Genomic DNA, 13690 nt, shown 5'->3' with positions numbered 1-13690 from the left:
TGTGACCTGGCATCCCTTGTGCACAAATCAATGTGACCTGGCATCCCTTGTGCACAAATCAATGTGACCTGGCATCCCTTGTGCACAAATCATTGTGACCTGGCATCCCTTGTGCACAAATCAATGTGACCTGGCATCCCTTGTGCACAAATCATTGTGACCTGACATCCCTTTTTTGCAGCATTTCATCCAGCCAAAAAGAAGCAGCTGAGCATTCCATAGCTGGTTTGCTTTTCTGAGATGAAGTAAATGAGTTATCTGCAAATCAGTAAATGCTACGAATACTGGAGATGGCCATGCTTCTGAAACTTCCATAACCTCCCTATTTTTGTACCATGAGTGAAGTACAAATCATATTCTATTGTAGTTGTCATGTTTGGCAGTAAAACATTTACACATATTTCATACTAGCTGTGCACATGTATAATGCTACGGTGCCAGGTCCGGAGTTCTACTATAACACCATAGAGCATTGTATTCCCTACTGGAGCTGCAATGGAATCCAAGCAGCAATAGTGCCCTCTAGTGTGCAATTACAGTTACTGCAAGCTTATCAGGCAGAAGGAAAAGGGAACCAATATAAAACTTTTTTGTTGTCTCCTACATAAGATGTCCTTTATTCTGAAATCCATTTAAAACAGACAATGGCCCAGTAAAGTAAACCAAAACTGCCAAACCATGCACAATGTGGATACAAAAACTTGTCCTGAATGTGTGCACACTACAAATGCCACGCGGGCAGCTGCAACGCAGCTGGCTTTTATTGGGTAGAGACACAATCATTCACACATATCCCATAAATACAGGAACAGGGGGTGATAGAGAAGTTTGAACCCTGTACTGGCCATGTTTGTCTAACTGAAGACAGCAGAGATTGTTTGGTGCTATATAATTGGTAATAATATTATTAATATACAGGATTTATATAGCGCCAACATATGTAGCGCTGTACATTAAAAAGGGGTTGAAAATGACCGACAGATACAGACAGTGGCACAGGAGGAGGAGAGGACCCTGCCCTGAAGAGCTTACAATCTAGGAGATATGTCCAATATGTGATTGCAGCTTTCCTAGGATCACCCCCTCCTCCCAGTGCTTGTATCAAGGCTGAGAGCTGCTCAGGCAGGGTGCTGTGATGTATTCAGGGAGAAATGTTCAGCACCCTGCCAGCTCCCCCCTACCAGCCAATGTCTGTCTGCATTGCATAGAGAATCCCGTACATACCCTGTCCTAGGCTCAGTGACATCATTGCTGCTTCCAAGGTGTGACAAAGTCAGTGTGATTGTTCATTATATAATCTTACTTTTATTTTCTAATATTGATTGTGTTTTCTGTTTTCAGACAATCGTGTACAACATCCTGTGGGATCTGAAGTTTCTCATGAGGTCAGTGTTTATCAATGCCGTCTCTTTATATCCCTTTTCCATCTCCCAATACCTGCTTGGCAGGGGTTTGGCAGGGAACCGGTGCTTTCTATTGCAGCAAATCAGATTTCAGCTATCATTTGATTAGGGTAGGCTGCAGAATGAATGGAAGTATCAAACTGATTGCTGTGTCAGCGTCAGCCAGGTATTTGTCACAGGGAAGCTTCCAAGATCACAGACTACCATTGCCCGGCCCCCTTCACCCTCGCTGTCCTTTTTGTACCACTAGTTGTCAGGCGTCCTGATGAGCATCAACAGTAATGTTGTTTCATGTTGTTCTTCTCTCCTCTGACTCTTTTTTCTGTCTTCTAGGAACATGGCACTAGGTGGTGGTCTACTTCTCTTACTGGCGGAGTCCCGCTCAGAAGGAAAGTCCATGTTTGCCGGAGTACCCAGTGCTGGGGACAGCTCACCTCGTCAGTACATGCAGCTGGGAGGTCGCGTACTTCTCATCTTAATGTTCATGACTTTGCTCCGGTTCAACGCCAGCGCATTTGAAGTGAGTGATAGCAAGAAAGGGACACAGATAACGGAGCGTGTGGGGGAGGGGGGACATTATTACAAAGATTTGCCCCAGCTGTTATATTTTTTATTTGGTGATTGCCAAATATATTTTTTATTTGGTGATTTGGGTGACCTGTGGTGCAGTTTAGGTGTAGAGGAGCAGTGAATGGGTCTCTTTGACTCTATAGCCACTTTGGTTTTGAGATCCAAAAAAGCCATGATGCCTTCCACAAAAATTACTGACGTGCATGGGCTCGTGGGGAATCCAAAGCATTTGGATATTGGTGATAATATAATGATCACATGATCCCAAAACCGGTTCCCCACCATTAGCAGGAACTGGAGCTGTTGGTGGTAGCCGGCCGATAATGAAGGGATGACATAGAGTAACATTTCCTTAGCTCAGGGAATACTTATCTATGGATTGTGGGTGGAGTCTCATTTTTTAATCTCCTCTTCTCCTTTTTATTTTTCCTCCCAGATCTTCCAAAATATCTTTGGCCTGACTCTTATCATCTTGGTTGCTATTGGCTTTAAGACCAAGCTGGCAGCCTTGACTTTGGTCCTTTGGCTCATGGTCATCAACGTCCTCCAGAACGCCTTCTGGACGGTGCCGTCTTACCGCCCACTCCATGATTTCCTGAAGTACGACTTCTTCCAGACCCTCTCTGTGATGGGTGGGCTGCTGCTGGTCGTGGCACTGGGGCCCGGTGGAGTGTCCATGGACGAGCACAAGAAGAAGTGGTGATCTGCCCCTGCCAGGCACAGCCACGTCTTACATAACGGCCCAATATGCTACAGCAATCGCTTCTCGCCAGTCTGCACCATGTGCACCTGTCTGGTATAAGCACACCTGACTGGAATGTTCCATTGTAGGGGGGGAAGCTTTTCTGGAGTAGTTTGAACCTTGGAATGTTCCATTCAAAAGGGAATCTTGGCAAACCTTACATTACCCTTAGGATGGTAAAAGAAACACCAACCTTGGGATTACCCCCTTCCCCCAATTTATATTATCTCGGTTTGTGCATAGTAGCCTCGGACTGCCTGACCCCTAAGAATGATATTGTATGCACTCCTTTCATATACAATGAATTTAAAAAGTTTACTAAAATTGGTGATGTAATAAAATAAATCATTTCAAAACTTTCCCCACCTTTAATGTGACCTCTAATCCGTAAACAATTCAATGAAAAACAAATCTGTTAAGGGAAAAAATATACGTTAGTTGATAAGTGTGCACACCCTGAGCCTGATACTTTATTGAATCTCCTTTAGATTTCATTCCAGCATTCAGTCTTCTTGGGTCAGAGTATCCGCATGGCACATCCTGATATGGCAATATTTGCCCACCAGTGCTCCAAATCTTCTGCACTCTTCGGGTCACTCCACAGATTTTCTATTGGATTTGGGTCTGGGCTCTGGCTGGGTCCTTCCAAAACTTTCATTTTCTTCTGGAGAAGCCATTCTTTTTTTGTTTTTGATGACTGCTTTTGGGTCTCTGTCAGGTTGAAAGATGAAATTCCTCTATCTTTCCTGAAGGTTTGTGACCGGTATTTGGAATTGTTCATAATACCCTCCACCTTGAAGAAAAGCAAGCCCAAAGTATGATTCTGCCACCACCATGCTTCACTGTTCTTTTGGTGATTCAGAGTTGTTTTTGTTCCAAACGATGTAACTTTTAAAATTGTGGCCAAAAAGTTCCAGCTTGGTTTCATCACACCATAGCACATTTTCCACATGCTTTTGGGAAAATATATATTTTTTTTTTTGCAAATTTTAGCTGGGCTTGGATGGTTATTAATATTATTATTATTATATTAATAAACAGTATATAGCGCCAACAAATTATGCAGCTCTGTGCATCGGGGTTGCAAATGACGGACAGTGACACAGGAGGAGAGGAGCCTGCCCAGAAGAGCTTACAATCTAAGAGGTGGGGAAAGTATCACACTATAGGAGGGGTTGTCATGCAACCTTTCCACTTCACTAAAATCTGTGGGGTGACCTGAAGAGCGCTGTGCACAGGAAATGCTCTCACCACTCGACAGATTTGGGGGGCTTTTGCAAAGAGTGGTCAAATATAGCCAAGACAAGATGTGCCAAGCTGATACTCTGACTCAACAAGACAGAATGTTGGAATGAAATCGAAAGTAGCTTTAACAAAGTATTAATTTCAGGGTGTGCACACTTATCCAGTTTATTATATTTTATATATATTTGTTTGTTTTCCAATTGAATTGTACAGATTAGAAGTCACATTAAGAGGGGAAAGTTTTTAATGATTTGTGCTCTCTTTTTTTTTATGTCACAAACCTGGCATTTTAACAAAGGTGTATACACTTTTATATCTCCTGTATGTGTATATTGTGATATGGAGGGGTATAGCCCTTTATCCGGAGCTTAAACTTCTTTTCCTCCAGATGCAAAGAGTGCCCTCTTGTTCTTTGTAATGATCTCAAAATGAATATTTGGGAACAGATTTCCCTATATGGACCATTTATATATTTATACAGGGTGATCATATCCCCCCTTATACGTCTCTTCTCAAGGGAGAATAGATTCAGTTCAGCTAATCTCTCCTCATAGCTGAGCTCCTCCATTCCTTTTATTAGTTTAGTTGCCCTTCTCTGCACTCCCTCCAATTGCACAATGTCCTTTTTGTGAACTGGTGCCCAAAACTGGACTGCATATTCCAGATGTGGTCTGACCAATGCTTTGTACAGGGGCAGGGTTATGTCTCCATCTCTGCAGTCTATTCCTCTTTTATTACAAGAAAGTACTTTACTAGCTTTAGATATTGCAGCTTGGCATTGCATGCTGATATTAAGTCTATGATCTACTGCCATTGTCAGCTTCCATTCCTCTCTACCAGCCTTGTAGTACAGCTGTGCTGCTTGTAGCCAAACCCAGGGGTGGAATGGGAAGGCCGACTCTATACCTTCCTTCCCGTTCCAGAGCCCTGAAATTAACTAAACAACAGTAACCCTTGCAGAGCTACTGTGACCTAATTGTGGACACTTCCTCTAATGCTGCCTAATCTTAACCCAAAGCTTCACTTATCGGTGCCTTACCTTAACAACCCGCCCTTTTTTTTATAAGGTACAAGCAGGGTTAATTTTCTGTCACCTTGTACCCTATAAATCAAGTGTTCAGTGATAAACTTTCTAGGACTCTCTTAATTTCTTACCAGCACTGTATTTATCATTGCCCTGAGCTCAACACCACTCAATAGAAGACACCAATACATCTCTTTCAATCCCCTGATGAAGCCACATTGGCGAAACGCGTCGGGTTAGAGAGAACTGTGCCCTATTACAAGATGTCATGATACTTACCTTGCAAGAGTGAACTCTTACTCTTTATTAAAGAAGAGTTGTTTTTCTGTCTAGTTAGAGACAACATTATATGGTGTCCATTGTTATTTTTACAATTAAACCTTCACATTTTTTACCTCTTGTGTTTCTTCTCCTAAAAACACCCTTGTTGATTGCTGCTTTTCATTTCTCCCCACCTGGTGCATAACTTTATCTACACATTAACCCACCCACTCCATAACCCCAAATCTGGACCCCTCATGTAGCAAAATCTGATGGGTAGCAGAATATAACAGAGCAGCGACACCCATCGATATGTACACAGAGCTGAGCCCATCCTAAGGAGCGTTGCTTTGGAGGTAGGGAGGAATCTTTTATACACATAATATCTATCTACTGCCCCCCCAAAAACATTCAACTTTGCATATGAGTTTTTAATGTTCTGCTTTGTAGCCAGTCAGACATTCAGCATTTCTGGAGGAAACACAATGGCAGCCACCATGTTTTTATCAGTGTTAAGGACTCTGCATGACAAGTTATCTATATAACACCTATGATTGGTTTTCTGGTGTAACCCGAATCCCTTCTACACACTCCATCCAAAATAAGATACTATAAGGCAAAAGTCTGCAAATGGAAGCTGTTTGTCCCTTTAGGACACCAGTAGTCAGCTGACATTCCAGCACAAGCCCCCCCACTAAATGTCTCCACGTTCTTGAAGACCAGACGCTATTGACATGCGCGGAGAGAAAGCGGCGCCTGAGCCGGGACACAAATCACCGGAAGTTGCTGGGTCACAGGCTGGGTCACGTGTTTGTGACGTCGTGACAACAACATTGAGGAGAAGCAGAGAGCTGGGGACACGGTGCAGGAGGAATCATGGTTAGTGGATGGATTGACTCCTTCTGTACAAACAGGGCGCTGGGTACAAGAGAACCTGTCATCATTTTTTTTTATACTGAGCTTCTGTAAATGTCAGTGAGACCCCTAAACCCTTGGTGTGTGTTGAGCTTTTTTTGAAGAGACCCTGTCACCTTATCCACCCAGAGCTGAGGGCTGACAGAGAGTAATGCCAGTTTCAGGGATTCTGATTGGCTGCAATGACTTAAAACTCCACCAAAATATTAAACAGTATTTATTTAGTGCCAACATATAAGCAGCGCTGTACAATAAATAGGGGGTAACAAATGACAGACAGGAGGAGGAGAGGCACTCGGCTTGTTGTGAAATGTATTTTTTCTACAAATATTCTGATTGTTTTGTGTTGTTTTTCAGGGGGAGAGAAAAGGAACCAACAAATATTACCCTCCGGATTTTGATCCCGCCAAAGTAAGTACAACTTCATGTCATGTGATGTACTAAGGGGGACACAACGTCTGGTACTACCCGAGCAGCCATAGACACCAGATGAGGGTCATGTGACCTGAAGATTTGGGTCAGAGGGTTATCATGGATCTATTGGCAGAGGCTGCAGGCACCAATTGTTTTACTGGTTATAAAGGAAAATACTTTGTTCAGTTAAATAGATTTGAGAAATATTACTACTTTTCCCCCAATGTGGACATATTTATTATACAGTATTTATATAGCACTGACATATTACGCAGCGCTGTAATACATTTATATCTATATTTATATCACTAGCTGTACAAAAGATCTCACAGTCTAATGTTCCTACCATAGTCATATGACATTATTACAGTCTAAGGTTAATTTTGGCGGGAAGCCAAATAACCTCACTGCATGTTTTTGGAATGTGTGAGGAAACCGGAGTATCCAGAGGAAACTTGCAAACTCCATGCAGATAGTGTCCTGGCTGAGATTCAAACCTGGGGCACTGCAAAGACCAGAGTGCTAACCACTGAGCCACCATGCTGCCCATGTGCCTGAGATTTGTAATGGGGTCACATATATAGGAGCTTTCTTCCAAAACAATCATAATAGAAAGTGGTTTAGTGACTTTGCTGCAGCTATGATGTTCCAGCAGGTCACATACAGGGCATCATATGCAGCAGATCACATACAGGGCATCACATGCAGAGGATCACATGCAGCAGGTCACATACAGGGCATCACATGCAGCAGGTCACATACAGTGCAATATTGTAGCACACATCTTGGTAGAATAATCGCTTCATATGGTATCAAAGTTTCCACAATCCTGAACTTATCTCTTACTCTTTACCTGACTTTAGCATGGCTCACTTAATCGCTATCAGAACAGTCACCCCCTGCGGGAGCGGGCACGGAAGTTGTCTCAAGGCATCCTTATCATCAGGTGAGAAACTGCAACGTTTTCATTGTTATGGTGACATAAGCAGAGGTAATGATTGGCATCATCATGGGTGCAGGGAATCCGTCAGAGCTATGCACAAATCTCAACGCTTATAAAACAAGGAATCTGACATTCCCTTAAACATTCCCTGGTAGGAATAGACCTAGAAGATTTCCACAAAGGAATGTGAGGGAATAATTATTATTACACAGTATATAAATAGCGCCGACATATTACGTAGCGCTGTACTAAGTCTATAGTCATGTCACTAGCTGTCCCTCAGAGGAGCTCACAATCTAATGCACTCCTCACTATAGTCATTTGTCATTATCATATCCTAAGGGCAGATTCTTTGTTTTATAAATAAAGCCCTGACTCCTCTAATTTTGCAACAAAATGAGATGGATAGAGTTTTGATTCCTGACACCAATATTTAATAAATTAAAAATATTTTTTTCGGATGAATGTTGGATAAAGATGTGAAAGGTCTTTTGGGATCTGCTAACTACTGCACCTTCCACATGTGTAAACCCTCTTCTCTGATTGGACAGGGAATGTACATCATCTGCAAATATAAGTCCTCCCTAAGGGGACATCTCACTCCTAATTCTTTGACCCCGGTGATTTGTATTGATTTGTCTTGATTTGTCTGACTGTTTATCTCTTATTTCGTCAGGTTTGAAATGCCTTATAACATATGGTGTGATGGCTGTAAGAATCACATTGGAATGGGTATGTTCTGATTCACCTCTCATTCTATAGCTTCCTCATTTCATTATTACATATTGATTGTTCTGTACTTTGTATATCTTTAAGGTGTGCGATATAATGCAGAGAAGAAAAAAGTGGGCAATTACTACACCACCCCCATATACAGGTAACAGCTGATTATTTAGGCTCTGTAGTGTATCTGGCTGACTTAGGTCTCTTTAAAGTTTCCATGATCAAGCAGGGCAGTATAGCAGAAAGAGACAGGTGATGTCCCTTTTGCAATAATCCCTTCTACCTGCCTGTTGTCTTTGAGAAACCCAGCAATCCTGGCTTCCTAAGGCTGAATAAACTTCCGCTGCATCATCCCAGCACAGCCAATCAAGATGGCCAAAGATCATCTGTTCGGCATTATTCAGTTGGGCCCCTGGCTCTCTGCCACAATTCTGGGCGCTGTTCACTCACCTCTTAGTATGCCCTCGCTCTACTCCTGTTATATTCTCCATCATATATATTATCATTATACAGTATTAATTTAATGCCGACATATTACACATCGCTGTACAAAGTCTATAGTCATGTCACTAGCTGTCCCTCAAAGGAGCTCACAATGTAATGTCCCTACTATAATAATATATCACTAATGTAGTCTAACGCCAATGTTGGGGAGAGCCAATTACCATAACTGCATGTTTTTAGAATGAGGGAGGAAACCGAAGTACCCGGAGGAAACCCACCCAGACACAGGGAGAACCTACAAACTCCATGCAGATAGTGTCCTGGCTGAGATTTGAACCTTGGCCAGAGTGCTGCCCATAGGTCATCAATGATGCATTTTCTGCACCTTACATAATAAATTGGATGCATTTATCTGTGCTTTGTGCATGATTGACCTATTGCCATGATCCAGATCTCGGCCTTCATACTTTGTATTGTGCACTAGACGTGGACGTCTGGCATTTGGTTGCTGTGCTTTGTACGGCGTACATTAATGTCTATATGTCCCTTGAATTTATTTCATCAGGTTTAGGATGAAGTGTCACTTGTGTGTGAATTACATTGAGATGCAGACTGATCCGGCATCTTGCGATTATGTCATTGTGAGTGGAGCACAGAGGAAGGAGGAGCGATGGGACATGGGGGAGAACGAGCAAATACTTACCACAGGTCAGTGTGATGGTCGAGGTGTAGATTTGCATAGTATCTCATCTGCTGACGCTGCTTGCGGTCAGTTGGCTGTCTTATTGCCCGCCATGTTATTTCATTATCTGTTACAGAACATGAACAGAAGCAGAAACTGGAGACAGATTCTATGTACCGGCTGGAACACGGTGCTGCAGATAAAGAGAAGCTGCAGAAGGCCATACCCACATTGTCTGAACTGCAGGAAGCGCAGGGCGCCTGGAAAGATGACTTTGCCCTCAACAGCCTTCTGCGGCACAAGTTTAGGGTGAGCCGTCCTCTCTGTCTTTATATTTGTATTATCAGTATTCTCCACAGATATGTTTTTAAGGTGGGTGGGAAGAAGCTGTAGGTGGGTGGCGACACCTGTATTGTAACCATCAAAAACAGCCGTGTGGTTACTGAAAAGTGTCGGGTGGTGCACCCAGCTAAAAGGAGAGAACACTGTACTTTGTTTCAGTTTAAAAGTTAACAAGGCTTTCTCCCTGCCTCACGTACTAAATATAAAGGGTGAAGATTTGTAAAAAAAACCTTTTTTTGTTGGTCCTCTTACCTTGAAAAAAATAGGGTGACTTTTATGTAATGCTTCTTAAATGTTGACAGATAAGCTCACCTCAAAGAAATGACTACCTGGACAATACAAGTGGCATCACCCAGCTGACCTTTCTTCTTTAGCAGGGGCATAAGTATGTAAGGGTTATGCGTAAACCAACCCCCCCAAAAAAAACATTTTTTAAAGCATAACAGCACGTGATTCACCGCACTCAATTAAAATGATGAAAGCGGAAAAAAATGAGTTGAGCCTTGTCCCATGACCGGAGTCCTCCTGCAGTGATAATGTTTGGAATATTGACAGATATGAAGAAGAATACTGCTTACGGTGCCTTGTCATTATCCAGGAAGACTTTGTGCTTCCTCTCCTCCTCCTGACATCTCACACAATAATGGGGGTTACTTGTTTTCCAGAAATTAAACCTCCGTCACAGGATTCTAGTTACCCTTACATTGTCGTTTCCAACACAGGAGGAGAAAAAGCTGATTCGAGAGGAGGAAGAGAAGGACCAGGCACTCTTGAAGAAGACATCCCTGGATATAAAGCTCCTTCCAGAGACTGAGGAGGACAGGAGGCTTGCATCACTACTAAAGTATCGCAGCTTGGAGTGTAAGCAAAGATGGGGCAAGGGGGGCAACATCAGATCCGACTGTTCTATGGGAGTTTAAACAAAGACTCGGCATGGGGGGGGGGCAACATCAGATCTGACAGTTCTTTGGGAGTGTAAACAAAGACAGGGCATGGGGGGCAACATCAGATCTGACAGTTCTTTGGGAGTGTAAGCAAAAATGGGGCAAGAGGGGTAACATCACATCTGACAGTTCTATGGGAGTGTAAGCAAAGACAGGGCAAGGGGGCACATTAATCTAACATCAGAACTACTTGCTTTCTGCGAGTGTTAAGAGGGCCGCACTGTTAGAAGATTTGCCAAAAGAGGAAAGACTAATCTATAGGTCAAACATTGCAATGTTTGGGGGGATAGGATTTGTTTCCACAGGCCTGGGAAAGTCAGAACAGAGGGCAGATGATGCTAAAGATCCTCCAGCCAGGAGCTGAGGCAGATTGTTTTTGACTTGCTGCAGCTTCTATTGCACATAGTGAGAAGCTCACATTGTGCACTAAAATCAGAAAAAGCAATGTAACAAAGGAGCCTGTACAATTGTGTAGGACTGAAAGGTTAAATGTAAGCTGATTATAAATGTTGATCAGGAAAAAAGGTGGTCCTGAGTGTGAAATGCAGTGACTGACCCAGGTCAGAGGCAAAAAATCTCTAACCATCCTGTACTGTTGTTATGAAGATGTTTTTATGCCCAGCTGTAAGATGGATGTGATTGATTACTCATTTTTATATATATAATCTTTCTTCTTATACAGCTTATGACGAACGGCAACATAAGAAACGTTTAGAGATTTCCAACCGCCCTTGGTTTTCTCGGGGAAGCGATGTGAAGATCCAGACACCAAACAACTCATTAAAGAATCTCAAAATCCGACCCAAAATTCCATCCAGCCCAGTCGCATCGGCTGTAATGCTCGGAGTCGTACGGAGGGATTCGAAAGAGGGGAGCGATCGGGAAAGAAGTGTCAGCATGGCTGAATGTGGACAAGAGACAATGGAAGAGACTGACAGGCAGCAGCAGGAGAGCAGTGAACAGATACAGCCAGAGAGCGCTGCCATACAGACTGCCAGTAACACAGACACCATACTGCCTGAGGAAAGACACCCCAAACAGCCAGCCGCTTTCTCCTGCTTGGTACCAGACTACTCTGATTCTGAGTCTGAATCATAGGCTGCAATACAGTACAGACATACTTATTGTTTTTTTTATGAAAGCAGACCAGTGCCCATAGAGCAGGAAGGACAAAGAATGCCTACTTACCACTCACTATCTTATGTGCCTACGGGCAATAAACCTGGAACTTCCATGTATGAAGATACATCTGACTTTCCCCCCACCTACAGAGCCAGGCCCAGTGTGTCAGCTGCTGGGCCCATATACCATCATGTGGGGTTGGGGAAGAGTCCTTGTGTTGGGTCAGAACTAACACAATTGTTATGGGGGTTTCACAGGGCAAACCGGTGGTAAAGGAAACCATAAAAGACAAGTATGTGCTTTTTAATTGGGGCATGATGGCTTAGTGGTTAGCACTCTTTTTGGCTTTTGCAGTGCTAGATCACAGGTTCAAATCTTGGCCAGGGCACTATCTGCATGGAGTTTGCAGGTTCACCCTTGTTTGCGTGTGTTTCCTCCGGGTACTCTGGCTTCCTCCCACATTCCAAAATCATGCAGTTAGGGTAATTGGCTACCCCTTACAAAATTGACCTTAGACTGTGGTAATGACATATGACTATGGTAGGAACATTAGATTGTTAGCTTCTTTGAGGGACAGCTAAATGACAAAGCTATGGACTTTTGTACAGCGTTGCGTAATATGTCAGCGCTATGTAAATACTGTACAATAATAATATCCCTGCTTTAAAGAGACCCTGTCACCTCCTAACATAAAAATAAACTGCATGGAAAAAGTTATTTATTACTTACCTGGTGGTGCCTGATGAATATTTTGCATATGACCTTTCCGGGTGCATCATTGATGTCTGGTCTACCCACATGGCCAAGGTTTGTGCTGGTGATTGGATTTATATATTCAGAGAGCCCTGACTCTTTTTGGCCAACTATCAACGTAATGTACAGCTCTGCGTAATATGTTGGCGCTATATAAATTCTATTTAAGCCAAATAATGATTGTCTTGGAAGAATCACATAATTTATGACTGGGACTAACTTGTGTGATTCATGGAAAGTCAAACTCCTCATCATATTATCATGTCATTCCAATAATTCATTATTCCCCCCCAAAAAAAGAAGGGAAACCCCAAATGGGCTGGAGAATGTCTGCAGCGTGTACAGATCTGCGATGACAACCATAAAGTATTTGTCACTGGGGATAATCTCAGGTTAGTGAGTGCCTGAATGCTTCCTGCATGGCTGAGCATTGTAATTCTATCAGCTTCCTCTGTGTATAAATGTATATAAATATAATTCATTTTCCCCTGTGTGTTATTTATATCGCATTGTAAATGTATACAAGTGCACCTGTCACCTGTACACAGATTTCTATTGCCACAAACAGACCATTCTATTATGAAGCATGGGAAGGACTTCTTGGCCCTGTGCTCATTCAGTGGCAGAAATTTGTATGTAGCCTATGGATCCCTCATAAACATCACCGTGGCATGTAGCGGTGCCATGCACTAACTTATTGTAATTTGATTTGCTGCCTGAAACATTGGCCATGTTAGGCTGCATTTCAAGTGAACCTGTCACAGTAATTGATATGTGGGACAATCAAAGCTGCTATCTGCTGCCACTGACTGACCAGTCCTAGAACAGACACGTGGCATTGTGTAATGTTGCACTTTAGCACTGAGCTGGCACCACATGTGTTGGGACAGCCACCTATTGCAGCCTCTGCTCTCTGTGTCACACATTAGGCCTGATTTATTACAGCTCTCCAAAGCTATCATGGGTGAATCTAAGTGATTCAGTAAACCTCAAAAATCATTTGCTATTATCTGGCCAATGTTTTCAATCTTGGACCAGATCTATTCCAGGTTTGCTGGATCCCCCAGTTTCTCCAATGATTAGTCTATCTTCTCCAGTCATGGAAAGCTATAATAAATCAGGCCCAATCTATTTTTATCTGGTAACGTAAATAAAAAATAGAT

The 13690-nt window shown here is 42.8% G+C and overlaps 2 protein-coding genes across 2 annotated transcripts in view; both read left to right on the top strand.

Annotated features, from left to right (window-relative positions):
* The window catches only part of LOC140322850 (surfeit locus protein 4-like), an 8188-nt gene extending 5228 nt beyond the window's left edge, over positions 1-2960 (top strand). The window contains exons 4-6 of the mRNA XM_072399463.1: positions 1342-1385; positions 1737-1923; positions 2410-2960. Coding sequence (XP_072255564.1) covers positions 1342-1385; positions 1737-1923; positions 2410-2676 — 498 coding nt within the window. The 3' untranslated portion in view covers positions 2677-2960. The remainder of the gene's footprint in view (positions 1-1341; positions 1386-1736; positions 1924-2409) is intronic.
* A 3055-nt stretch (positions 2961-6015) lies between these two features.
* On the top strand, positions 6016-13004 carry YJU2B (YJU2 splicing factor homolog B). Its single transcript, XM_072399462.1, has 9 exons — positions 6016-6124; positions 6518-6571; positions 7438-7520; positions 8194-8249; positions 8334-8394; positions 9250-9392; positions 9503-9675; positions 10431-10569; positions 11335-13004. Exons 1-9 carry the CDS (start codon positions 6122-6124, stop codon positions 11748-11750), a joined length of 1128 nt encoding a protein of 375 aa, XP_072255563.1. The 5' UTR covers positions 6016-6121; the 3' UTR covers positions 11751-13004.
* Positions 13005-13690: the final 686 nt, after the last annotated feature.

Source organism: Pyxicephalus adspersus, chromosome 2 (assembly GCF_032062135.1).
Source record: "Pyxicephalus adspersus chromosome 2, UCB_Pads_2.0, whole genome shotgun sequence".
Classification (NCBI taxonomy): Eukaryota; Metazoa; Chordata; class Amphibia; order Anura; family Pyxicephalidae; genus Pyxicephalus; species Pyxicephalus adspersus.
This window is presented reverse-complemented; position numbering and strand designations above follow the sequence as displayed.